Source organism: Harpia harpyja, chromosome 13, assembly GCF_026419915.1.
Source record: "Harpia harpyja isolate bHarHar1 chromosome 13, bHarHar1 primary haplotype, whole genome shotgun sequence".
NCBI lineage: Eukaryota > Metazoa > Chordata > Aves > Accipitriformes > Accipitridae > Harpia > Harpia harpyja.
Window position 1 is genome coordinate 30,480,214 of NC_068952.1, and position 25,958 is coordinate 30,506,171.

Here is a 25,958-nt window from a genome sequence, read left to right on the forward strand (position 1 = left end):
AAGTCCATAGAATTAATTTTAACCTACTGTTCTGTTAGAAGTTAACATAACACTTCAAGTGCAAGCAGTGTGAAAGGCTGCTAGTTTTTTTCCAAAAGCAATATTAAATCAACCAAAATTAAAATGTGGTAGTTCTAAATAAGTGAACTTACATGTGGAATGAATATCTAAAATTGACGTCCTCTTGCTTTTTGAATTGTCATACTACCAGCTGGACCTTATTTGAAGCCAGTCCACAATCTAAGAAAAAATGAATGGAAAAGCTTCCAGTCTTGTGTGTTGCAACTGAGATTATATATTCTCCTTTACTGCTTCCCATTCAGAGTTGATATAAAGATCTGTAATATTTACATTTCCCACAGTCCTACTGCCCTTTTGTTGCTTGTGTATCATAAATGTACCTTCTTAGGATTCTTAGCAGTGTTTATTCTCCAGACAGGTGTCTTTTGGCTCTGTCATTTATTAGGTGAATAGAAATTTCTGTAGAGATACAAACAAGGTGTTCACTGAACTATAAAGTTGAATCTGTTTAATATTACGACGGGTGTCTACAAAGATACAAAAAAAAGGTGAAACGTAAGAGAAAAACTCAGTCCTTCCTCATAAGATGTCATTGGAAAAGTAGTATGTTTTCAATTTTAACCAAAGTTTTAAATTGATGTGTGCAGCCTGAAAGGTGGCAACATTAGGTCAAGGAAGAGTGTCAGTTAAGACTGCTTCTATATGTTTACTTTAATAATTAACACTAGTTCACATTGCGATATTGCTGATTTTTGAAAAGGTAAACCCCAGATGTTACTTGTCACTTCGCTGCTTCTTGTGTTTTTCACAAAACTATATATGGATTTTGAGGTTTGTGTCTGTGTGAACTTTTGCATGCTCCTTAAACTTTTCCCAGGTTGCTGCATTGAAGTGGTTTGCTGCTTCTGTTCAGGGGAGTAGATGTATCTTTCTCTTCCCAGCCTACTAGTCTATCATGGTCATCCTTGTTTAATGGTCATTTCATTTACTTGCATTACACAGTCAGAGTTTACTGTAGCTTGTATAAAATACTCTGTTTTCAAGAGAGAAAAGATGCCATCTTCTCATGAGCTACCCCAACATAATAAGCTAGATACTTTAAAAAGACCTTTGTTGGAAAAATCTGTAGTAGAAATATAGCTTCTGTCATAAAAAGCTTTATCAGTTTATATATCAAAATCAGGGAGAAGCCTATATCAATGTAAAGGCGAAAATCTGAAAGCACTTAATAAAGCAGTCAGATACTTTCAAAACAAAACCATGGCTTAATAAATAAATCAAGCCTTGTTTCTATGTAAGTAAAGAATATTATTGCTACTGTTTAGGATTTGAAGTTCCAGATTTTGTCTGTGTCAGTAAGCTTATTGTGTAATTTTTTTACTGGACTATTTAGAGTACACTTTAGGAAAATCTGAATTGCTTTAAAAGTAGTGTAATCTTCTATTATATATAGGAGTGTGTGTATGTGTGTATATAAATCTCCTATTACATATAGGCCACTACACAGTACACCCCCGTTTTCCCATTAGCATCTTATAAAATGATGCTAATTACTACCCAACACATGAAGTTATTAATAATATTATTTATTATTTTATCCTTAGATAAATGGATTTAAAACATCTTTGAATAGAATGTGTTACTTGTATGCAATATATAAAAATGGAACGTAGCAGAAGCTTTTCAATCCAAAGCATATAATACCTGAGTTTTGTTTTGTTCCTAGAAAAGTCAACAATTAACTTAATTTTAGCACTTTTGGAAATTACTAATCAAGTGCCTGACAAAGTGCCTCAACTGTTTGAATGTGGTTTACTTTGGGCACATTTTATCAAGACATAACAGTGATGTATTTTCTTCTCTCCCTGCACCTAGAAAGACTGGAAAATGAATGATCATTACCAATATAGGGTTTGGTTTGGTTTTTTTTTTTTTCTTTTACCAGAAGACTGGTTGCTATCGAAGTGTTAAAAATGTTCCATGGGTCTTCTCATCAGAGTTCAGTTAACGTTACCACATTGTAGATCACTAAACATTGGCAGCAGAATCTTGCTTCTTAAATGCAGTCTACCAAAGAGGAAATTATTTCTGCATTTCCCAAATCTTTTTCAATGTTCAGACATACAGGCCTGTAAAAAGGGGGCAAAAAAAATGTAGTCACTGGACTTTTTTAATGTCTTGTACTTCACATGGATGAATTGCAACATGATAGCATTAAGATTGTCAGAGCTGTCAGCAAGTCCATAATTTCAAGAATCTTTTTTAATCCTTGATACAGTTAAGTATTGCTTACTTGTAAGTGAAGGGGCAAGCAGATAAATGGAACATCTTGGATGGGAATTACCAGCATTAAAGTAATTACCAGGGTGTTTCTGTGGTAGGAGGCTTGGTAACTGACAACACTGTGAAGACATGTGAAGCAGAATTACTAATTTTATAGCACAAGCAATCAAAGATTTCATCAAGGCACTGAATCATCAAACAGTAGAGTGTGATCAATAAACACAGAGAGGACCAAAGACCTTTTTTCACAATTGCAGAGGAAAATTGAAGGTGATGTTATAGAAGGAGCTATGTGTTGGGAAAAGAACAACGTTATCAGACCTAGTGCAAAAGTGCTAAGCTGCAACTGTAAAATTAAGCGTTGAGTCAGAACAGAGAAACCTTGAGCAACTAGCTGTGTTCGGCAGCTCTGCTGGCTTGCTGGCCTAGCTGTCATTGCAAATAACTAGCAGATAGGTTGATCAAAGCTGTTGAGGTATCTCTGGGAGGGAAAAAAAAAAAAAAAAAAAAAAAAGGTTTGAGCATGGAGAGAAAGCAACCCTTATTAACTGCACTGTAGTATTATTGCATTACTGAGCACCAAATTTCAGGATCTTTGAAATGGATGAACCTTGAGAAGACAATGCATCAATGAGAGTAGAGTATTTTATAAGGGATATGCTTAATAAAGTCTGTCCTCAATCTTAGAAGTGAGATGATGGTGTCCAAATCATCAAACTTGCCAGCTTAGGGTGTTGTCAACGCATTATACTTCTTGCAGAGTAGTCACCAAATTAGGTTTGTCTGCTGATTATTTTAGCCAGGGTTTTGGAGGATTTTCTAGTTATTGGTACTGATATTCACAGTCTTTGGTGTCTGAGATAACTAATTGCATGATAGCTTTCAGAAATCTACATAAACTGCAATGACGTTTTGGGGCTGCATAATTTATAAATAGAATTAAAAGCATATATGTGCAAATGTCATGAATCATACAAGTTTGAGATTTTTACCTTTAGGCCTGCAATAACTTTTTCCCCATATTAATAAGAAACCCATTGATAGTATATAAATAAACAACATTTTAAGGCCTTAAAATTTAATGGTCTTAAAAAATGTCGAGGGGTTTTATGGTGCAATGTAGACAATTGTTATTGATGTCATTTCAGTCAGTATCTCTGAAATGTTTAAGTTTTTACAAAATTCAGTATTCTTGATTGAGTGTATAATTTAAGAATCTTTTCCTAAAAAGTGTGGGTGGAAAAGATGACCTAAGACTAATCTCATCAATATATTTTATTTAAGATAATGCTTCTAATCTGAATGTTTTAATACGAATTAACGTGATAAAACACTATTTTGTACACAGAGAAATCCAAGCTTCTCCCAGACCCAGATCCTGATGTTGAAACTTACAGTGGTAGAGTACTAGAAATCAAATCTGTTTCTGATATTTCACTTCTCATTCAATTTTTAATTTTTAAATATATTGATTACATATGCTCATTGTACAGTGCTGAGTTGCTGGACTAGCTCACTTGAGAGATTTTAAGATAAATTTTTTATTTATTGTTATGCATATAATTTGAACCAGGACAAAGAATTTAAAGAAAGATTGATGATAAAATGTGGGCCCAACTCATAAAGCTCTTTGGACTTCGGTCACGCATTGCTTGCATGCTGTTCGTGGGGAAATGTGCTTTTTCTGCTTATGTTCTGCTTCCCTGAGATCAAAACAAGTTTGAAACCTCTAAAAAGAGAACAGTAAGTGACTGGAGAGACATTTTTATTTTCTTCAATAAAGTTAGAATATTAAAAAAAAATAGTAGAACTGGACATGATTTGAAGCCCACATTTAAACCTGAAAAAAAAATTACCCAAGCATATTTTTGTTTTCAGCAATTAAAAATGCATTATTTATATGAGGGAAGGGATGTAAGCTTATACACCAATGTCATGTTCTACATACTGTAATCTTTGAGAGCATTACACAAAACTTTTCTCAACTAAAAATTACTTCATTATTTGTTACTTAAGTTCATATTCATGTATACTTCATTTGCAATGTTTTTTAAAACCTTTCAGGAGAAACAATTTATTACTTCTTGAATTTCTTCTTATATTAAAAACAATATACATTACTTGAATCTATTATTTTTTAATTACCAAGAGGTGATCACACACTTTTTAAAAATTTCTACAGTAATTCTAGAGCCTCAGTGAGTTTGGGGGACTAAATCCCCTGCAAGAATTTAACAGGTTGTTGTGATGAGCATTCCTTTACACTTAGTGATATCTCTTCCTGCTGGGAATGTTTCAGGACAGCATATCTGAAATGCATGTTCTAGACTTGAGTAATTCATAGGGGGATGAGAGCCTCCTACTTAGTTTCAGTTCTCTTATACTTCAGGCTGTCTTCAGCAACATGGCTGTATATGCTTCATGTGCTACATGTGTGAATATATGCTCTTTACTCTGAGGCTGCTGGTTTTGTAGATGTGCTGCTGATTTTTATAACACAGTATTAATATTAACATATTTTTTCCTGTACTAAGTATATAACGAATCATCTAGGATTTTCATGCTTTCCTTACGTAAGCATGCATTCCAGGCTTGGTGCCAGCTCCATCCTTCCTTCACGTCTCTTCATATTTTTGTGTATCATGTAAACCTTGAATGAAACTTGGGAAAAAATCTGCAGAAAAAGTGCAATCTGACTATATACTTAAATGTTAATGAATTGGGCCCTTGTTCTGTAATACGGTTTGCTTGAGCTCGCATACAGTTACTGGCTTTTACATCTTATTTCACTCATCATTATACAAAGAGCATCCGTTCTATGTTTTTATTAATCAATATTTATTATTTAACACAAATTTGGTAGCTTTCTTTTTAAGATGTAGTAAATAAACCTTTTGTGAGGTATCTGGGGATTGATAATGAATAGTTGTGTATTTTTGTGATGTTACTGAAATAATACTGTTTTTTCATATTAAAGATGCAATAATAATTCTTTTTTAATAATTAAACTAATTTAGTAAGTGCAAGATGGAGGCGCTTTCCTACAGATTATGCTTCCACCTCAGAAGATGAATTTGGATCAAACCGTAATTCCCCTAAACATACCCGTCTACGTACCTCTCCAGCCCTGAAAACCACGCGACTGCAGAGCACTGGGACAGCAGCTCAAAGTAGCAATACATTCAAGCACAGAATAAAGGAACAGGAAGACTACATTTGTAACTGGACTGCTCACCGAGAAGAAATAGCAAGGTTGGTTTTAAAGGAATGCCTCTAAAATAACAAAGATTTGTACCCAACCAGTTATACAGGTACATATATAGGAAAAAGAGAGCTAATGGATTTTCTGTATCACTCTACTTACCATTTTCATTCACTAACTGAATGGGTAATTTCAAATTCTTTTGATGAGGCAGACAGACCACTCATGTTCCAGCACATCTCTTTCTAATGGAAAATGATAGTAATTTCTGACTTAGGATCGCCAGATCCCAGAATATGAACTTCTGGTTGCATTAGTGGGACTTGCAGAGATACTTTGCGTAGAACTCTTAGTTGCTAATGGTGTATTTCCTGAGACTGAAGTATATCTGATTTTGTACTACCTTTACATTCATATTGAGGTAAAATTTCAGATCAATACATAGGCGACAGAGAGAGGAAAAAGTGATTTTGCCAATGTGAGAGACCACGTTCTCATTTTATTTTTCATTTATCTAGACATTATTTCATGTTAGGTGTTTTCTGATTTAAATCATATGTATTCATCAAAAAGTAATTTCTTTTGTTGCGAGTCTCTGAGATTACTATAGCAATTCCTCCTTTATTGCTAATAGCATTCTGCTTCAAGTGAACCAAGGAAGAGGTATTCAGTTCTGCATTCTGGTAACCAGTTATTCCCGTATCATGCAATACCCAGGCAGTGAAAACTTCAAATAGCTTGCACTAAATAACTAAAACTATGAAAGTATAGAAATGTTATTTAAAACTTAGATGCCAGTGTTCAGGTTCTGAACCTTTTCACAGAACTTAATTTGGAAGCCTAAACAAGAAGAGTGTTTTCCTTTTAAAATTAATCTTAACACTGTGGTCTCACAGATGTGAAGCATTGTGTTTTGCTTACGTGATTAATTATTTTTTGTTTCCTCCTCTTAGTAATAGTTTTCAACGTTTGTTTTTCTAGTGTGATCTGTGCAAAGGGAAAATACTTAAGGGAGTCTGATAACATCTTCATAAATCATGAAATAAACATTTCAAACGTATCTTCCTAAGACATCTCTTTCCTTCCAAGAATCTAAAATTACAGATGGATATAGGGAGGAATGTGTGTATATGGGGAAAAAAATTGAGGATAGCCACAGCATGTTACTTCCTCCTTATTAAAAGTGCTGCAGAACCTCTGCATCAGTGAAACTTCTTGGTACATTTTGCTCACCTAGGAGAGGTTGACACTGGAAGTAATTGATGATTCAGTCTAAACTTATTTGATGGTTTGTTTTGCAGGTTTTTTTCTTCCCTTGGGCTTCTTACCATTTTCTTCATTTAGATAGTGGTCTTAAATTTGTTTTGAAGGCTATGTACTTACCCTACTTTTTTTCAGCTTCTTTATTTCCAGTGGAGGTGGTGAGGGGCTCAAATCAGTATTGCCAAATTTGTGATTGTGTATAGAAATTTCACATAAACTGCGTTAAATGAGCATATTTAAGGTTAAGAAAGCTAGCGCTCAGCAGTTGAGAAATGCCAGATTACTGTCATCTATTGTCACTGCTTCCAACACCAGTTTCCTTGGTTAGCCTCTGCTGAGCCCTCCTGCTCAATTGGTCACTAGTTGATCCTTTCTGTGCCTCTGTATCTCTTCATACTGATTCACAGTATTGCTCCCATAGCTTTTAGTTTAACTTCTGTCCTTTATAAGATGATTTTTGTCTCTGCTCCCTTTGCCTTGCTAACCATAGTCTTCCCTCTGTCATTGTCTACCCTAGGGGTTTTTTTTCCTTCCTAGCCCTCAGTCCAGCCTCTATGATCAGAGTCCCTTTGACTCTGTTTAGAGCTTTTTAAAAAGAAATAGATAGTTATATGTTCTTATTAAAATTGGTTGTTTTCTTTTTTTTTTTTTTAATAACTGATTAGATTAGGCAGGTGTAAAGATAAGTATTTCATAAAATGAATGTGCAGCTGAAAGTAGCGTAGAGACTGTATAAGAAGCGTTTCATCGCATCCATGTTACCATCATATTGTATTTTAATTGGTCTTCCCAGATTGACCCAGTTTGCACTTTTCACAGACTCTACAATTTACAGATGTTAATAAAGTTGAAAATTGGAAAGAGGTGTTTAAAAAAAACTTAATGGAGTAACTAAATTTGATCTAAAACCACTTTGGCCTGGAGGAAATATATACCCTCAGAATAACAGGAGCTTCACGTGTATTTTATTTAAGGCTTTTAATGTATCAATACAAAACAAACTGACTCAGTGTAGGAAGTGTGACATAGTAGACTAAGCATGAAAATGTTTTTGGTAATCCAGCAGTTCAGAACTATTACAGATATCTTAGAAGTATTCCTATTTCATTGTGGTTTTTCTAATACTATGGGTATTCTTTCACTACAGGTAAATAAGAACTAGAGTTCCAGGCTGTTGAAAAAGATGGTCATGCTCTTCCCATCCCAAGCCCCGTGTTCTCACCCTTTCCCTTGCGTTGGAAACTGTGTCTGTCCCTTACAGAACTGTGTAGCTGTGGGAGTCTGCTCACTGAGCAGATCTAATAGCAACATTTTCTGGGACGGGTTTGGGGGTTAGGGAACTTGAGGTTTATTTTAGTTTTGCCTCCCTGAATTGACTTGCCTTGTGTGATTGCTAGGTCTGATGCAGGAAGCGGTAGCAATCTGCAAGGCAACCTACAGTTGCAGCAGAGTAAAGAGTGTGTACCTAAAGCCTAAGTCTCTTGTCTTTGATTATACAAAACATACTGCTTATACTTAAGCAATACTTCCTGTTTCTAAAAGTTAATGTAGAATGACTGGAAAACTTCATATATGAAAAGTCAGGCCAGCTCTCAGGCTGGTTTCTAATTTTCTTTTTCATAGTGCTTTTTGTTTAGTGCTCTGTCTATATTGTTTCTATATGGAAACATTATTGACTACGGACTATAGCTTACTATCACATTCAAACAAATTCCAGATTCTGTTCACTTGACTAGTGTTTGACTGTGATGATTGTCTAACAAGTTGCTTGTCATCCATGTTAGAGTTTTTTATTATGATATTTTCAGGATTCATTTCAATTCATTTTTATGTAGACATCTGACATTTTCTGTAATTTTGATTGCTTGGTAAGAACTCAATTGAAGTGGCTGTGGCATGTTGAAGCATTGCTGATTTCTGTGGAGAGTTAAGTCTTAGTTGGTTGATACTACTTTTGGTTATGGTGTTTAACAACATTTGTCTTCTGGAGGATTTACTAATAATTGAAATTTCCTGGGTTTTATTTTCTTCACAACTATACATTAAACACCAAAATTTGTCCCAGAAATTCTAACGTAATTATTAGCAACTTCTCTGTTTAACAAGAAAAGTGATATGATTGTGTGAAACAAAGGAATTAGGTGCTGTAGTATCTCTGCTACTTAGAATATTAGCTCAAACCTTGGAGTTTTTCATGTTCTTATAAATACGTACCATTAATATAAATTAAAATTGCCCCAAAAGATGTAGTAATTAGGTTAAATTAATTAATGTAGTAATAGGCACTTGCCATATTTTAATTTATTAAAATGAGCAATTGACTTGGTTTCTGCTTCAGTGTTCCAGGCTTTGATAGTTTGAATTCAGAAATACTGTCTCGAGTGGTCATGGGTAATTGCCTTGTATTCTTCTACAGCCTTATCCCAATTATACGTGTATCTATGCTGCACAAGGTTGCACTTTATTACAAATTGCTGATGGTTAGCCACAAAATCCAGTATTGGAATTTGACTGAAAATTTCTCTAATAATGTTTGCCTTTCTAGTTTGAATTCCGCTCACTTAGTCTTTATCTTTTGGTCAGTGGTGTCCATTCTTCTTGACTTGAAGACAAAGTGAAAATAAAGAGCAGAAAGAAGCTCACTTTTAACAAGCACTGGCCAGCACAGTGTGTGTTACTGTCATGTGGCTGCGCAACTCCTTCCACTTAAGTGACGGGTGCTGCTGTTCACAGAGTACATGGTGGTGCAGAATTAGCACTGTTGACTTCTATGCCTTCAGTCTTGTCAGACAGAAGTATGAAAGGGGATCGCTTGGTGGGCTGCTCTGAATTCTAGGTCTCCTGAACTGCTTGATCCAAGCTGGAGATTCAGGGTGCCATAGTTAGTAGGGGGCTTTTAGCCTTTGCTTTGTTTTTTTGTTTTTTCCCTCCTTTTGGGGTGTCCTGGGGAGGAGTACCACAAGCAGAGCTAGGCAAGCTTCCTCCCTGTGCTGAGCAGAATACAGAGCAGAGCTATTTTTTGATGTGCTGGATCACAAAAAAGGAATCTTCAGCTGAGAATTCAGATGTATTTGTGTAGTGCTATCATATCCAGGTTTTTACAGGCATGTTCTGTTTTTCCAACTAGAAAGCTTGTCTTGATTTTTGAGGATTTAGGGTACTGGTCTGGAATTTTGGACACATAAGCAGCTTGGTCTGAGCAAGCTGCAGGGCTCCTAGATAATCAGAGACCCTGAAGAAGTTCTTTGCAAGTAGGTAAACTGAGGTATAAATCAAACATGTTCTGGGCATTTTGGATTTACTGCATGTACACAGGTCATCTGTGCAGTGTTTTCAGCATATTTCCAGTGCATCCCATGTGCTGGATTTAGTGCTCGTTGCACAATTCTCTGCCTGGGAATCCTAGAAAGAAAACAAGGATGCTCTGTCCTTTGAGATTGCCTTCTACCTTCTTCCTCCAGAAAGGCATGTTACGAAAAGCTTCAGTTAAAAATTTGCTTTTATGGTTCTACAAATGAACTTTCAGTTTAGAAGAGCATACACATTTTCATAGCACAGTTATCAGGAACTAGAACTTAGAAGCTCAAAGGCTGCAGGTTGAGCTCTACTGGTCCAGAAGTATTTGTAGAGGAGAATGTAACACTCTCTTTATTACTAGGATCAGTCAAGATCTGGCTCTCATCGCACGGGAAATCAACGATGTAGCAGGAGAGATAGATTCAGTGACTTCATCAGGCACTGCCCCCAGTACCACAGTAAGCACTGCTGCCACCACCCCTGGCTCTGCCATAGACACTAGAGAAGAGGTAGGAGATCTTCATGGAGAAATGCATAAGGTTCTTCCTTTTCTTTATTTCTTTTGCTTTTAGCATTTTGCATAGCCTTTTTGGTTATTTCTACTCAACCCGTATGCATGATCTCTACATTGTTTTTTGATTTAAAGTTCCTTTACATTTCAACAAACAACCCAGAAATTATTCTATGAACACAGCTTGTCAAAAGGATGCATGCTATCTGTCTGTCTCTTTTTTTCCACGAAACATAGGACAAGATAGTTACTTGTTTCTTGCTTGTCTTTAGCCTTAGATACCGTTGGATAGTATCTAAGTGCATTTAAAGATACTGGCGTGTATGCAGAAATATATGTAAATGTATACATTTAATACTTTGCATAGCTATTAAAAACAAAAAAGTCCCTCTTTTCACAGGTGACATAAAAGTTTCGTCTTCTGAACACTGAAATACCTAGGTATCATCAGTTAATGATAACTTTAGATTTTCTTTCTTAAAAACATTGTTGAAAACTACCTTGAAATAAGTTTGCCTTGTCTTCTAATAATTATTTTCTTCGACTATCTCTGGTGTGCTGTTCTATGAGTATATTGACTAACTTGTTCTAGTAACCATCACAGATCTAATGCTGGTAAATGTGTTAATCTGAATTTAAATCATCACTTTCTACCATATTACAATTCACCCTAATATGTTGTAAATGTTTACTGCATTTTTTCTTCATAGTATTCCTTTCAAAATGTGTTTATTCATTTTTGTGTGCATAAAGTTTGGTAATACATTAGTTTACTGTGTTTAGTATAATACTGTCTTTTTCTGTGGAAAAAAAGATATAAACAGTGATAAGAAATCTGTGAGTTGGGTACTCAGAAAAATTGTAACTGCACTCACATAGACTTTGTTTTTAATTCTTATGGACTTTAAGGAGGTAAAGTGCTCATTTTCTCAGATCCAGTTAGATCACTCTGATTTTTATAGTACTAAGTAATTATTTTCTTCTTTAAAAAATATTGTACAGTGTGTACATACTGCAGGTGGCAGTATCTCCTTTAAGTAGGTATACATGTTCCTGTAACACTGACTAATCTGGAAAAAAATCTAAATTTTATAGTGCTGTACTTAATTCCACAGATAATATCCACAGATATATTGCATTAATCGAAGGAATAAATTATTCAATATAAGTTTATAGGTAACTATTATGTTACCTGCCCATAAGCAAAATTTCTGGGAGGTAGTCTAATTCTGCCATGTATGTCTGGTATTTGAAAAAAAAAAAAAAAAGTTCATTTTTACAAGGTATTGTTACATAAGAGATGCATCACTTTATACCACACAAGACAAAGAATGATTTTTATTTGATAGGCTTCTTGTAAACTGTTTCAGAAGGAAAAAAAATCTCATTTTTGCCTGTATCCAGTAGGTTTCATAAACTGCATTTTTCTTTTACCCCCCAGTTGGTTGACCGAGTATTTGATGAAAGTCTCAATTTTAGAAAAATACCTCCACTAGTGCATGCCAAACCACCAGAGGGTAATGGTCGGCCTAATGATACTAGACCTCAGCTAACAGATGCCGTTGACCCCCCAACAATTACTCGGAGAAGGACTTGGAGCAGAGATGAAGTGAGTACACAACAGTATCCTCTCTAGCAATGTGTCTGTTTTAAGCTTTTACAATTGCCTCCGCACTTAATATTCTAGGCACTATCCTTTCTTTCCTACCTGTAGCAGATAACATTAATACTGGAAAAAATTATTTGTGTATTACTTAATTTGCAAAATATTCAAGTATGATTGTATATGAAACTAATTAGAACACAAGTGTGATTTTTTTTTTTTAAACTTAAAAAAAGATTTTAAAATATGTGGAATTGTTTGTATTTAATTCCAATTAAACTAATAATATCCTTTTTTATTAAAATCTTACTGCAGGTTATGGGGGACAGTTTGCTGTTGTCCTCAGTCTTCCAATTTTCTCGCAAGATAAGACAATCCATAGACAAAACAGCAGGCAAAATCAGGTGGGTTTTCAAAAATTATTGTTATTACTGAAAATGTCTGCTCTCATCAACATTCCTACTAGTAGAAGAGATATGTATAATACAGGTAGAGCAAATGTATTTAGTAGCAACTTGTGTTTTAAAAAGTGATGTTACCTATGACTTTTTTAGCATTCAGAAAGATTTGAGGTGATAAATTTTCCATTATTGCTTGTGTGTATTTCACATTATATGAAGATAAATATTAGCAAAGTTTACACGGACAGAACAGTATCCATCATACTTCCAGCAAAGTAGCTGTTCCAACACGTGCAAATGCTGTGCAAAATCTACACGACCTCTATGCAAGTCTTGTAAAACTCCTTTCCTTAGAAGGTAAGGTTAAAATGTTGCTGAACTGTAAAACCAGGCCCTGTACATTTGCCAAGTTGTTGTAGGGATCCCCCGTTTTGGGAAGAAAAACAAATGGGACAGAGGAGAGCAGTTTCAGTAAATCCTTCTGAAAAAGAACTTGCTCTGGAAACGATGTGGTCACTATTGAGTTCTAAATCTAAACCAGATGTAACCATCTGTTATTTTTAATTGAAAATTCCTGCTTAGATAGTTAGATTCCTGCATAAAATGTCACACTGTCTAACAGGAAGTATAGACACATCAAAAATGATAACATGTTGCTCTACCAACACTTCATTTTTCTTGAATGAGTGAGTGTACAACTATTTGGTGACCACTGTGGTTGACAAGAATAAATGAAAATTCTAAATACAAAGTTCGGGGTTGTTTAATTCACATGTCCTTCTTCATGTCTTTATGCAGTTAATCATTTAAAAATAGCGTACATTAAAAATAAGAAAGTTATTTGGCTGAACTTCATGTATACTTTTCTGAATGTGAGAAAATATTAGGCCTGTAATTGCTCAGTTTGTCTAGGAAGTGTTAGATATTGAAATCTTAGATGGGTGACAGATTAATCACCAAATCACAAATTTATTTCAGCATAGGGTGATGTAACTAGTAAAAGCAGTAAATACGTATCTGAAGATTGTATTCTCATTGGGAGTACCAAAAAAAGACTTGACCATAGAAATCAAGAGGAAGAAAAATAATCTATATTAATCAGTAAAAACTGTAGGTTGTCTGCCATTTCTAGTCCTGCTCTTTCTAGTAGGAAGAGTATCACTGAGTGAAGAATCAAGTCTTTAAAAGCCTGCAGCCCATTCTTATTATTTCTGTTCTAAGGTTTTTTGTGTGTTGCTTTTACTGGTGGTTACAGGTAACATTTGTGAGTACCTTATTTCCGCTATCTTGGAACATAGTCCTGGACTGATAATCATCTTACTTCTCTTTTTCCAATTCACTATTTTGGGGCTGCAGGATTATAATATTGGGAATACGCCATTTGCTGCCTTTCCCTCTTTGGTTTCCACAGATACAGTCTTTTATGTATCATACTATTTATTTAAATATCCTTAAACAAAAGACATAAATCTCTTTAGCTGTGTAAATTTCAGAAACAAATGAGTTTGTGAAATGCAGGTGTACAATACGATTACTCTCAAAAGCTGTGCCAAATTAAGAGTTCAACTTCATTATGTAGAATTTATTACAAATTATGCAAAAGTTTACAACTTGTTCGCATTTAATCAACCTCTGAGTGCATGCTATCATTTACTTTAATAGCTGATCTCAAAAAAAGTGCAAATAAATACATGCAAAGAGGTACTTAAGCATGACCATTCTTTGAAAGTCATTCTAAAAGGCATTTGAAATTTGGAAATAGAAACAAAATACTACATTAAGTTTTGTTTTGAGCATAATTCTCTGGGAAAATACAGTGACATCCGTAAGGAACTCTGCTTACCAATATTTTTTTTTTTTTTCCTTTTAAAGCTGCATCATTGGAACAAGAATCTTGCTTATTGACTGACTTATTTGTGGTAGGCGTCTAGGTTGATATGTATCTTAAAATGCTTCAGAAGCAGTAGATAGTAGCTACTCTACTTTTTTTGTTGTGCTGATTTTTCTTGATGGTTAGCAGTTTCTGATCTATAAATATGTTGCTAGCACAGCTGTAGTTAACCTAAAAAACAGTTCAATACAGTGAGTTAAAACAAATTTATGTATGTGAATTCATTCTGAGAAAAGCAGGTAACTAAAATCAAGTCTTACACTTTTCTGATTAATTTTCTGAGCTTAAAAGGTAAGCCAGATATATTGTAATGAATGTAATAATGATGTGATCATGTATGATATTATAACTATAAGCATACCTATAAACATTTTATATACATTTAAAGAAAGTGGCATTACTTATTTCTAAAAAAATATAATGGAGAAAGGCTTGTTAATAAGTTATTATTTAGCATATTCCCAAGAGCTGTGATCAAAACTTCCTTTTCCTGCCACTCAGAATGGATTTGAATAATATGATGTTATTCATAATGTCATTAGTATTTTGAATCAGAAAAACAACCATAGTTTTAGAATGGTTTTTTTGGAGAGCGTATAAGGCAGCTAGGACCTATTACAGATTTTACCTTAGCTTTGTTTTGATGTACATGAGTTCAACCAATTGGTGTTCTTCTATTCCTTTTACTGGAGTTAAGCCAGTTAAAATTTCTGTCCAGAACAGATACAATGAGAATCAGTCAGGATTTGTCAAGCTAGCAGTTGCGTATTTTTGCCAGAGTACTTAACCTGAAAGGAGAGGAGAAATTTTTAGAGGCACCAATAAGAGTAAGCTAGTAAGCCTGACTGTGTTTTAAAAGTCGTCCCTCAAATTTTCTTGGTCGCCAATGTAAAAAACTCTCTTGAGAGCACAGACAGTATGGGCAATTACGATCCTTACAAATTGCATCATAAAATTGCATAATAAAAAATTGCATCCTTCCTATCTGGGTCCAAATGGTGAAAGACGTGCTTCCTGTGAATGTGAACACCCTTCTTTCTGTAATAGCTAGCTTTACAAAAAGGCCAGTTCCACTTTGGCTAAAATATTAAGAACATAAATATTTTCAGTCATTCTGACAAGCAGATCTAACAGAAATTAAAATGAGCTAAAATCAGTCATGAAAATAAATTCATATGAGGACAAAAGGAAATAGGTATCTTTTTGCTTGACTAGTTTCTTCCCACTTCCCCACTGCCATTTCTGTTTTCCTAATTTACCGATAATGTTCCAAGTTCCACTGAGTTCTGTAATCATTCCTACCTTATCTTAAGAAATAGGATCGAGAGAAGCTTTTGATGCTGTATTCCTCACCTACATTCTCCCAGTGCTGGCCAAACTGGTTTTTTTCCCCAAGTCCCAGCATGGTATTCAGATTGAACCAGATTCAAATGCCTGGTTCTTTCCTTTCACCAAATCCTCTATATGTTTGTAATTTTCTTCAGGATAACGTCATAGCTTGGGTATTGCTAAATTACTTTTTTATATTTTATTTTTATTCATTACTTTGTATAATCAGTTACATTCTTATCTGCTGGTGTATACAAAACTACATTATATTTAAAAAATCTGCAGCATTCTTGCCGTGTATCCTATAACCCGTTCTTTGCTAACAAATTATTGTGGTGGCTTCTCAGGAAGCAGTTTGTTTGCTTTTCTGTCTTTTATATGTTATAATGAGTTTGCAGGAATTTTCAGAGATTATGGAGGGAAGAGGTAAGTAGGTTTTGCAGTGGGAAGACCTACATGGTTTTATCAGCGCTTTACAATGTGAATGCAGTGTTTAGTGGCTTGCTTTGTAGCAGGCAGGTACCTCTTCAGTCAGGCAAAATCTAGGCAAAGCATTCAGGTCAGTGCAGGTACTACTTGTCGGTCTCTGCAGTTTGCTGTGCATCCTGCAAAGTACAGTGAAAGAAAAAAGGGGACTGAGCACAGCCAAACGAGAAAGTTCAGGCAGATTTGCCCCAGAAAGTAGAGAAAGGCAAGAGCAGAAGGTGGCAGGCATTTAAAAATATGTTGTCTTAAGATAAAGAGTATGGTTAGAAGGAGGAAGAGCAAAGGAGACAGAGAGTAAGACCCCCCAGGAGGTTAAATGTACAAAATGAAGAAGTGAAAAAAATGTTGTAAAAAGGAAATAGGCATCCTAAAATTATAGTAAAAACAAATCAGCCTTGCCACTTTATAGTGGAAATAATATTTTTTAAATTACTGCTTTCATTTTTTCCTCTTTTTTTTTTTTTTAATAAAATGACCTACGAAATGGAAAGCTTTCAAATTGTAAAAGAGAAGTAAGAACATTATCTCTAAAAGAGGATAAGACTGAAAACACGACATACACAAGCAAAGGCATTAATCACATACATAAAGATAGAAGTATTTTAATATAACATGAGCAAGAATGTAAATGAAAAAAACATGCAGTATCACAATAACTTCTATATTTTTCCTGCTAGTGCTGTTTACTGGTAAATAAAGCCTTATTTTCTATTTTCCTGCTGATTTCCAATGTGATATAAATGCTGTTAAAGTACAGAAGTATAGCTGCATAAGGTTCTCTGTATACTGAATCCAAATATTTACAGGAATGGTCTGTTTTTAGTGTATGATCCTATAAAGGATTTAACTGGCTCTGCTTTTTATTTATTTATTTTACCTCATCAGTATCAGACAAGTCCTCAATTTTCATTGTAACTGAACTTTCTGCTACCCAGGTCTGCAGTTGTATGGCTTAGCAAGCTTTTGCACTCCCTTCCAGAACATAAAAGCAACCTTGTCAGACCTCTGATGATAAGCTTCGTTACAAGATGATGACGCTACTTGAGGCCATAAAGTGTTTCATGTTTTCTTCACTGTAGTTTCAATTACTTTTAATTTATTTTTTTCCTTCTCCAAGAAGTATGTATTAATGTTTACTCCTTGTATGCTTTGTACATTGATAAATTAAAGTCACTTGCAGAAGTAGTCATTTGCCTCAATCCCATGACATTGTGTCATGAGAGTAGTTTAATTCCTATCAGTGAAACATCTGACAAAAACATGTTCTGTATCAGCAGCTAGTGAAGACCTCAAAGACAGAAGAGTTAAAGCAGCTTCTGGATGGGCTGTCTACAGACATATATGTACCAATACAATAAGACAGGGTACACGTTTTGAAAAATGACAGGATAATAATAGAGAGTGGGATTTTCCATAGGGTATAAATAACTGAAGAAAGATGAATAGAAAGGCAGTACTGAGTCTTCCAGCTTTCTTTAAAATTCTTAGTCTTTATGTGATTCAAGGTATCATGAATTTCCACCTTAAAAATTATTTCCTCAGAGATGTACCTACACTAATAACTTCTTTAAAATGTACTGCTTTTTGGTCATGATTTTAAATTGGTTTGTTTGTTTGCTTAGCAGTTTTACTGCAGCTATTTTTGTACTTTTAACTCTGAAATACCAATTAGAGAAGTGGATTTGGACTCATCTATGTCATCATGGTGTCACTATAAAAAAAAGAATATTCAGACTTTAAATATCTGCACATTCCTTTTTTTTTTTTAATTGTGCAAATGTGGACAGTTTAAATTGTTTAAGATATGACAAAACAAAAACTATTTATCAGAGCAGGGAAGCAAAACATAAAAGAGGAATCTCGCAGTATGCTTTGGGGTTTTACAAATAAAAGTGACTTCTTTCAACATGTGATACAAGTGATACTTATTACTAAATCATGTAGATACAATTTGTGTGTTGAGACTTTTCATTGAAAACTTCTTCTATGAAATGCATTTTTCTTTTAATTTCCCAAAGTGGTTTATTTTTCATTAAATTCATGTAAAATACAAATGTAAAAGAGTTGCATTTATTTAGCATTGTTAATCTTCCTGTTATGTTTTGCAATTGTTGTAAAATGCAGTGTTAATAGGGAGTTCTCTGACTACTGTAAAATAGTTGGATTTTTTAAAAAAAGGCTCAGTACTAGAGGAAAGAATCAGCTGTGTCTTTTCAACACCATAAGCAAGTATTTAGCTACAGAACTGCCATTTTAGTGTCAATAATAATGATATTGCTGAAACCCTGTATGCTTCCCTGAAAATTTAATCTGTATGATTGGATTCTGTCACTTTTAAATATTTGAGATTTTACTTTTATTCAGTGCTCCCTGTGCTGCTTTCTCGTATTGTGTTATCTTTCAGGTTTAGTTTGTTTATTCTTGTCTATTTTAAACATACTGTTCTTGAATTTCTTTCTTCTAGAATATTATTTAAGGACAAAGACAGAAATTGGGAAGAAATTGAAAACAAATTGCGAGCTGAAAGTGAAGTTCCTATTGTGAAAACATCAAGCATGGTATGAATAGTTCTCTTTTCCAGGTTTGATTGAGCCTCTTATCTAATTTCTAAATAATCAGTAGAGTGTATTATTTTCAATGACATAAAGGCAAAAATCTTTAAAAGGTTTTATTTAGACACTCAGTATATTTCAAGAATAAACCTAATCTTCTTTAATAATTACTGAGACTTACTATCTTATAAAGAAACAAGAAATTGTTCAGGGAAAGTTCTCATAAAGAATGCAATGAAAGGGGTTCAGACTATATATAGACCATCAGTACTTTAGTTTAACCAAAGGTAACAACCATTAGTTTTAATGTTGGATTGCTTTCAAATGAACTTGTTTTACAGTCTAAAGACTACTTTACCTACTGATTATTAATACTTAATATATAATACTTAATACTATTAATACTGATTAGTAATATTCAGAGAAATAGTTGTATTTTGCTATATGTGAATGAAAATAATCTGTAGACACATTGCAATAAAAGCACTCTTCAGTGAAAAATAATCATGTTTATAATCACTTTTGTGTGGAAGTGATTACCGTAGGGTATCAACTACAACCCTAGTTGATTCATGTAGGCTTCTACCCCTGCCTAATTAGGGCCATTTCATGACCAGACTGTGACAGTGTGAGGGAATGGAGCACACATGTTTCCTAGTACGCTTCTCCTCTGCTTCTAGACACAGAACATAGGGTTTGAAAAACATCTCTGCATGTGAGAGCAGGCGGAGAGTCTAGCTACATTATCCTGTCTGGAGTATGGTTCTGTTAAGAATGTCAACTTACAGAGACCATTTTATTTTCTGAGGGGAAAGGTGGGAGAGGAAACTCCTCACATACTTTGTACTGGACTGCTCAGAAGCAAAATGTGAACACATTTCCTCTGGCACTGAACTGGCTATCACTTCTGTGTTAGCTCATCATGAGTTATTAAACTCACCCAGATTGATTTTTCCTGGAAGTATTAAAAACTTGGCCTGTAATTTCTGCAGAGTGGTATATTTTTTAAGAGCAATCATTAGTAACTCAGTGTTGTAATTTAATAGATACACTGATGGGGGGGGGGGGTCTTAAAGTTCAATTAAGCAAGTTACTCATAGAAGTTTCTAATTTTAGAAATATGATAATATAAGGAGTTTCTTTTACCCATTTCCAGAATAAGATCAGAGTTTAGTGTTTTATGTTCTAAGTGCTATGGATATGGGGTTTTAAGCCATTCATTAAAAAAGAAAAAGATTAGTTGTATATTTATTCCTAAGTTCAGCATTTTACAAAATTTTTTTTCAATGCATTAAAGCATCTCCCATTGTTTGAAAGTGTATGGGGTTTTTGTCTATGCACTGATGTTCAAGTTTCTGCTCAGTTTTCAGAACAATATATTGTTCAAATGCAGTGCTTATTTTTACCACAGAATGATGTTAAAAGTTAACAGAGGACAATTGTAACTGATGTTTGTTTTGTCCTTGGGACATTTATGTCCAGCTCAGATGTGGAATCTGCTTAAAGATACTGACTTTGTAAAATCCAAGGTAATCAATCTCTTTGCCACTCACAAAAATCACATTACTTAGTACAGAATGGGTTTCTGAAATGGGTTAAATGGGTTTGTGAAATCGGTGCCTTTGAAAATTCTCAGCTTTTGAAGACCACTGATAGCTCTCCTCAGCAGTTGGATTAACAGTATTCTTCAGTGTAGGATCCTTCAATTGTAGGATTTACGTATTTATAATTTAAGATGTGGTACATGTAATGATTTTTGTGTTTCTGAGTGTGTCGCTGTGGCTACATCTGTGTTAGCAAGTAGTGCAGCACAGACGAGAAAAATCTGTATGGCCAATGAGTGCTGAGGACCCAACATTGGCGTGCTGTGCAGGGTCTCGTGGGCACAAGGCCCGATGGTTGCAGGCAAAATCCCGCTGCAGTCATCTTACTATTCTGACTCACATCTGAACAAGGTTATAAATCACCCTATTCCATTAATACTGCGTTTATACTGTAACTTTCCTTTAAAGGTTTGCTGTTACTTTGCCCCATTTCTGCGGAACTGTGGTGTCTACATATCTGTGCTTGAGAAGGAGTAGTGCAGGCAAACAAGCAAGGGACAGAGTGAGGTTTGGTTGACCCTAGCCGTTGGCCAGCGCAGAGGAGCTCTTGGTTTCCGAGTGGGCCACGGCTGCCCAGCCTCAAGCACTGCTGCCCAGGACCCATGGTGGACGTGGCTGGGCCACCACCAGCAATGGTGTTCTTGATGCCAGGAGGGACAACCCAAATAGCATATTGCAAATGGGGAGGGGGATTGTTTGCTACTGATAGGTGGTTTGAGTCTCTTTTTCCTTAACGAAACGTGTTTGTTTCTTTCCTAGGAAATATCATCAATCTTACAGGAGCTGAAACGAGTTGAAAAACAGCTGCAAGGTACAAATCTTGTTTCACTTTTCTCTTTTGCGGTTGCTTGCTTGCTTTACGTTTTTTTAGTATATATCTATATATGTGTATGTATCATGAAACAAAGTTGTTGCATTTTATTAAAATATATTCAGAGTTTCAGTTACATGCATTAACATATAATTGCTGGCACATTTGGTAAAGAAACGTCACTGAATTATTTTAAAACAGAAAAGTGATGATATCTTTTTATATGGGTGAGAAAAGGCTCAACTAGAAATGAAATAGTCCAGAGAATCCCAGAGGAATTATTTGTGAATCATTCTTAACAGAAATATTTTTGTGGGTAAATATTGAGGAGTAGGTGATAGAGAATCCTGAGATTAGGCTTTATAAAATATTTTTTGCACATCAGTAATACCCTCATGCCTAGCACAATTCAGTATGAGGAATGCACTAGGACCATAATCTATAGGAAATCTCAAAAGAAACCCTGTATCTGATACGATAAAACAAAAATTTAGAATTAGCTCTTGACACCTTCCCTTCACACTGCTGAATCCACTCTTTGCAACTGTGGAGCCCACAGACTACAAAATAGAAAAGTTACTTTGCTTTTCCCATGCAAAGACTTACCTATGTAGAAAATGGAAAGAAGTATGTTGTGCTTACAAAGTCTGCTATTTAGACATATATTCCATTTATCAAAATCAGCTTAAAAACTAAGTATATTTTAAAAAGAAGTTGCAGTCTTATTTATGTACTGTTTATACTTAGTTTATTGTTTAATTTGCAGTGGTCAAATGGATTAGTGGTCCATGCTTATATATAATCATTATTGTATTTCTTGTAAATTTCCTATATTTGTTATTTTTGGTATTCAGATTTAATCCTACAATGAAGCATGTTTTAAAAAAGAATGTTTCAGGAGGAATTGTTAGCCATCTTTTGAGACAAATCAGTATTTGTTTCATACTCAGCTATAATTAAAAAATGTTAACTTATTACAAGTTATATTGTGTTTAGAGAACATAACAATGCAGCAAGGCCCAGAGAAAGAGGCCAAATCATTTCCTTGTGTACACAGTGGTGTCCAAACAGACGTTAGTAGTTCGGGAAATTAAAAAGAGAGGGGCTCTATTAAATGTGACAAATGTGTCAATAGTACGGTAAAATGAAATGGTACTAGCTGCTTCGGTTTGCCCTCACTATGTGGAGGGAGGGGGACAGTAAGTCCTTCATTATGCATTAAAAAGGATAAATGACTGCTCTTTTATAGGAATTTCTCAACGATGGAATTAGCATCTATGGATATTTGAGGGGGTGGAATGAAGTGTAATACAATGCTAACGTTAAGAGAAAAAGCCCCTTAAACGTGACTAAAAATCCCATCTTTCAGTCCCTATAAGCTAATCGTAGATGGTTTGTCATCTCTTTCCTGTCCACACATCGGGCAGAGTTTAGTTTGTGTTGTGCAGTTTTATTTCATCTAAAGTTGTAATACGTGTAAATGCTTTTAAATATATATATCAGCTACCTATATGTTGGATACACCACTCTTTTGTACTGGGCAACATGCATAAAAGCTCATGTCTGTCATCCTTTAAAATAAGTGTGAGAACAGGATTTTCGTGGTTTTTATGGTAACAGAAAATCGTATTTTTTATGGTTTCTTCCTTATCCCTTTCATCTTTTCTTGATTGCTTAGCAATTAATGCTATGATTGACCCTGATGGTACCCTGGATGCTCTGAGCAACTTGGGATTCGCCGGCCCCATCTTACCAGCTCAGCCGAAGCCGAAGTCCAGTCCCGTTTCCCAAAGTACCCGCCCTCAAGTGCAGCCAAACTGCCAGCCCGAAGCTCGGGCTTTTCGACCTGCTGCCGTCCCTGTTGCAGCTGAATTTGAGAATGCTGAATCCGAGTCAGATTTCAGCATACATTTCAATAGGTTTAACCCAGATGGGGAAGAGGAAGATGCCACCCTGCGTGAGTGACATCTCAGTGTTGATACAAAAACCTTTCATGTGGAATGTCTAGGAATAAAGGAAAAATCATAATATTGGTTTTATAATTTTGAAAAAAAAAAAGGCTTGGTCAAACAGTTGTTTTATCAAACCAGTTTTCTTTAACTGTGATGCTTTGATTGTCACACAATTCCTTTTCAAATCATAAAGATATGCATAGATACAAGTGTAGGAAAGCAGATTGTGGCAGGTTTGCCCTTTGTGGTTGTGTGCTTTGCAAAAGAATTATTGTATCAGCAGTTTTCCCTTAATAGATTTATTTCTTTTTAAAAGCCATGCAAGCAGTCTAACATTTAATGTTACTGAAACCCCAAATCTCTTTGCCAAGCTGCTCTAATGAATGGACTTCCTCCACTAAAGTTTGTACAGAACTGTTGAACAGTTACATTTAATTCTGAATTAGATGATTTATATAGGAAACATTATCTTTGACTACAATGACACATTACTGCAAAAGGTAAGACAGATTTCAGAAAACATTCATTCTTGTGTACTGAAAATCTCAAACAGTTCTGTGACTTATATAACCTTGTTGCTGCGTAAATTGTCTTGGGGTTTACAAAGTTCACATATTATGTTTGCACTAAGATTTGCTGGGAGTGATAGGTGAACATATCGATATCATTAAACAGCAAGCAGTGTTTTGATGTACATAGGAAACTGATAATACTGTACCTGTATTATCATTGCAGTGTTTTAATCCACTTTCTCAAAGGACTATTTGGCACTTTTTGATCTTCTTCAAATGTCTTTTTGATGTTAATGAAAGTAGAAGTATTTCATATCTCATTTCTGTCCAAATGTTTGTTGAAACTAGGAAACAAATGTAAACATACAGCAACGTGGGACATTTTAAAGGATATTGAGGCAAATGGGCTCTCACCAATTCAAATGCAACATAAGCTTACAGAAGAAATTACTGTTCCTTGGAATGATCATGAGATGTAAAATTTTCTTTAGGGGACTTGGAAATAGGGTTGTCATAATTTGCTTGATCGATAGATGCACTCCCAAGCAAATGATTTTATTTGCTTCTGTATATTTTCCTGTAGTTTTGCTAGTAAAGCTGTCTCTGTCTTACATATTTAAAAGGATTCTGGAAGACGACTGCTAACATAGACATTTTGCTTATACCACTGAAAAGCAAGTCTATTTAAAGTTTCCTATATAAGCCTATTTTCCTTTTAAGTTGTCCCAGTAACTTAACATTTGGAAATAATAATAAAAATAAAAGTAAATTACTTTGTATTTCCAGAACACTGTAATTTGGAGGAATGTTATTTCTGTTAAATGTAACTAATAGACTGGAATTTTCCTATGTTTGCATCAGTCTCTATATATTAAGGTTAAAGATACAGTTTTGCAGCTTTTATGAAATGGTCTTTAATATTTCAGCAATAATCCTGTATGACATTTGTTTAAAAAAAAACTACTTTCTGTACACTTTTAAATTGTACAGGCTTTCAGAAGTCAGTAAAAGTTGGACCAGTTAATAAAAATGCAAAAACTTTTTTTGTAGAGATGTAAAAACAAAACCACTAATCTGTTGTATAATGGATTTCATATTTTCTTTAAAAAAATTAAAAGGAAACAGCCTTCATGTATGACTCAATATGCTCTACTCCAGCTAACTGTGGAAGCCTGAACTACACTAGTTTACAAAGGCTACAAGACAAGTTTTAGAAGGTGCAGAAGGGCAAAAATAAATTGAAACTAGAGCTAGGTGTTGAAAACCGAGTGTACCAAACCATCACCATAATTCCTTCTTTTGTTTAATGCTTGGGAACATAATTTTTCTGCAGACTTGAGTGGAAAGTAGGAAATGGCTTGGAAGGATTAAAGGTGCAGGCTCTTCATGCAAGATTCTGTTTGTGTTTTCAGGCATTTATACCTTTACGTTCTGTAATAAGCATTTTGCATTACTATGTTCTTATTTTGTATGAACATGTTCTCCTTATTTATTTTTGTTACATTTATTATGTATGTTATTTTGTTATATGCATTTACAACTCCATTTTTAAATAAAGTGTTTCTGGAACTTTACAAATGTGTGAATGTGTAATTGAGAGCTGGGAAGTTCACACAGTCTTCCTGCGGTCTATCTTACCTTTACTGAAATAGGAAATGACTTTTTTTCATAAACTTCTTTTCTCCGGGAAAAAGTTACATTATTGCTGCTGCTGCTGCATCATTTATTCCATGCTGACAGTATTGGCTCACTTTCCCGTACTCAGGTTCGTTTCCACACTTGAATTGATTTTTGTGTGCAAAGCTAGAGACAAAAATAATCCAGTGTGCTGGTCACCAAATAATGACTCTGTTTCCCTTTGTAGAATGAAAGTAAATGAGTTTTAATGTACCTGCCAGGTGCAACAGTAGATGGTTTTCAGGCTGCTTTCCTTCTGTTTCATATATTGGAAAACTGTATTGAACATTCTGATTTGGCTCCACACTGGTGCCTTTTTTCTTCTGTCCCAGCTTTGACTCTATATGTACTTTTCCTGCAAGACAATAAATTTCCTCTTCTTAACTAACTTCATACAAGAGCAAAACTATGAGTTTAGTATAACGCTCCAAGTATTCCTTCCCAGCTTACACATTTCAGTGTTGCTGAGCTTTGCTGTGGCTTGGCAGCATTCAGCTCTGATCTTTCTTCTGTGCACCGATTTTTCCTTTGTATCCCCAGTCTGCTGGCATTAAGACTGCACT

The 25,958-nt window shown here is 34.9% G+C and overlaps 1 protein-coding gene across 11 annotated transcripts in view; it reads left to right on the top strand.

Annotated features, from left to right (window-relative positions):
* CEP170 (centrosomal protein 170) overlaps positions 1-25,296 on the top strand; it is a 106,899-nt gene extending 81,603 nt beyond the window's left edge. For 4 of the 11 annotated variants that reach the window (XM_052805368.1, XM_052805375.1, XM_052805370.1 and 1 more), the window contains 8 exons: positions 3,653-3,703; positions 5,322-5,556; positions 10,428-10,605; positions 12,019-12,186; positions 12,496-12,584; positions 18,752-18,845; positions 21,203-21,254; positions 22,933-25,296. In XM_052805368.1, the coding sequence (XP_052661328.1) occupies positions 3,653-3,703; positions 5,322-5,556; positions 10,428-10,605; positions 12,019-12,186; positions 12,496-12,584; positions 18,752-18,845; positions 21,203-21,254; positions 22,933-23,219 (1,154 nt within the window). In that variant the 3' untranslated portion in view covers positions 23,220-25,296. The other 7 variants (XM_052805374.1, XM_052805371.1, XM_052805377.1 and 4 more) reach the window with 7 other exon arrangements.
* The last annotated feature ends 662 nt before the right edge of the window (positions 25,297-25,958 follow it).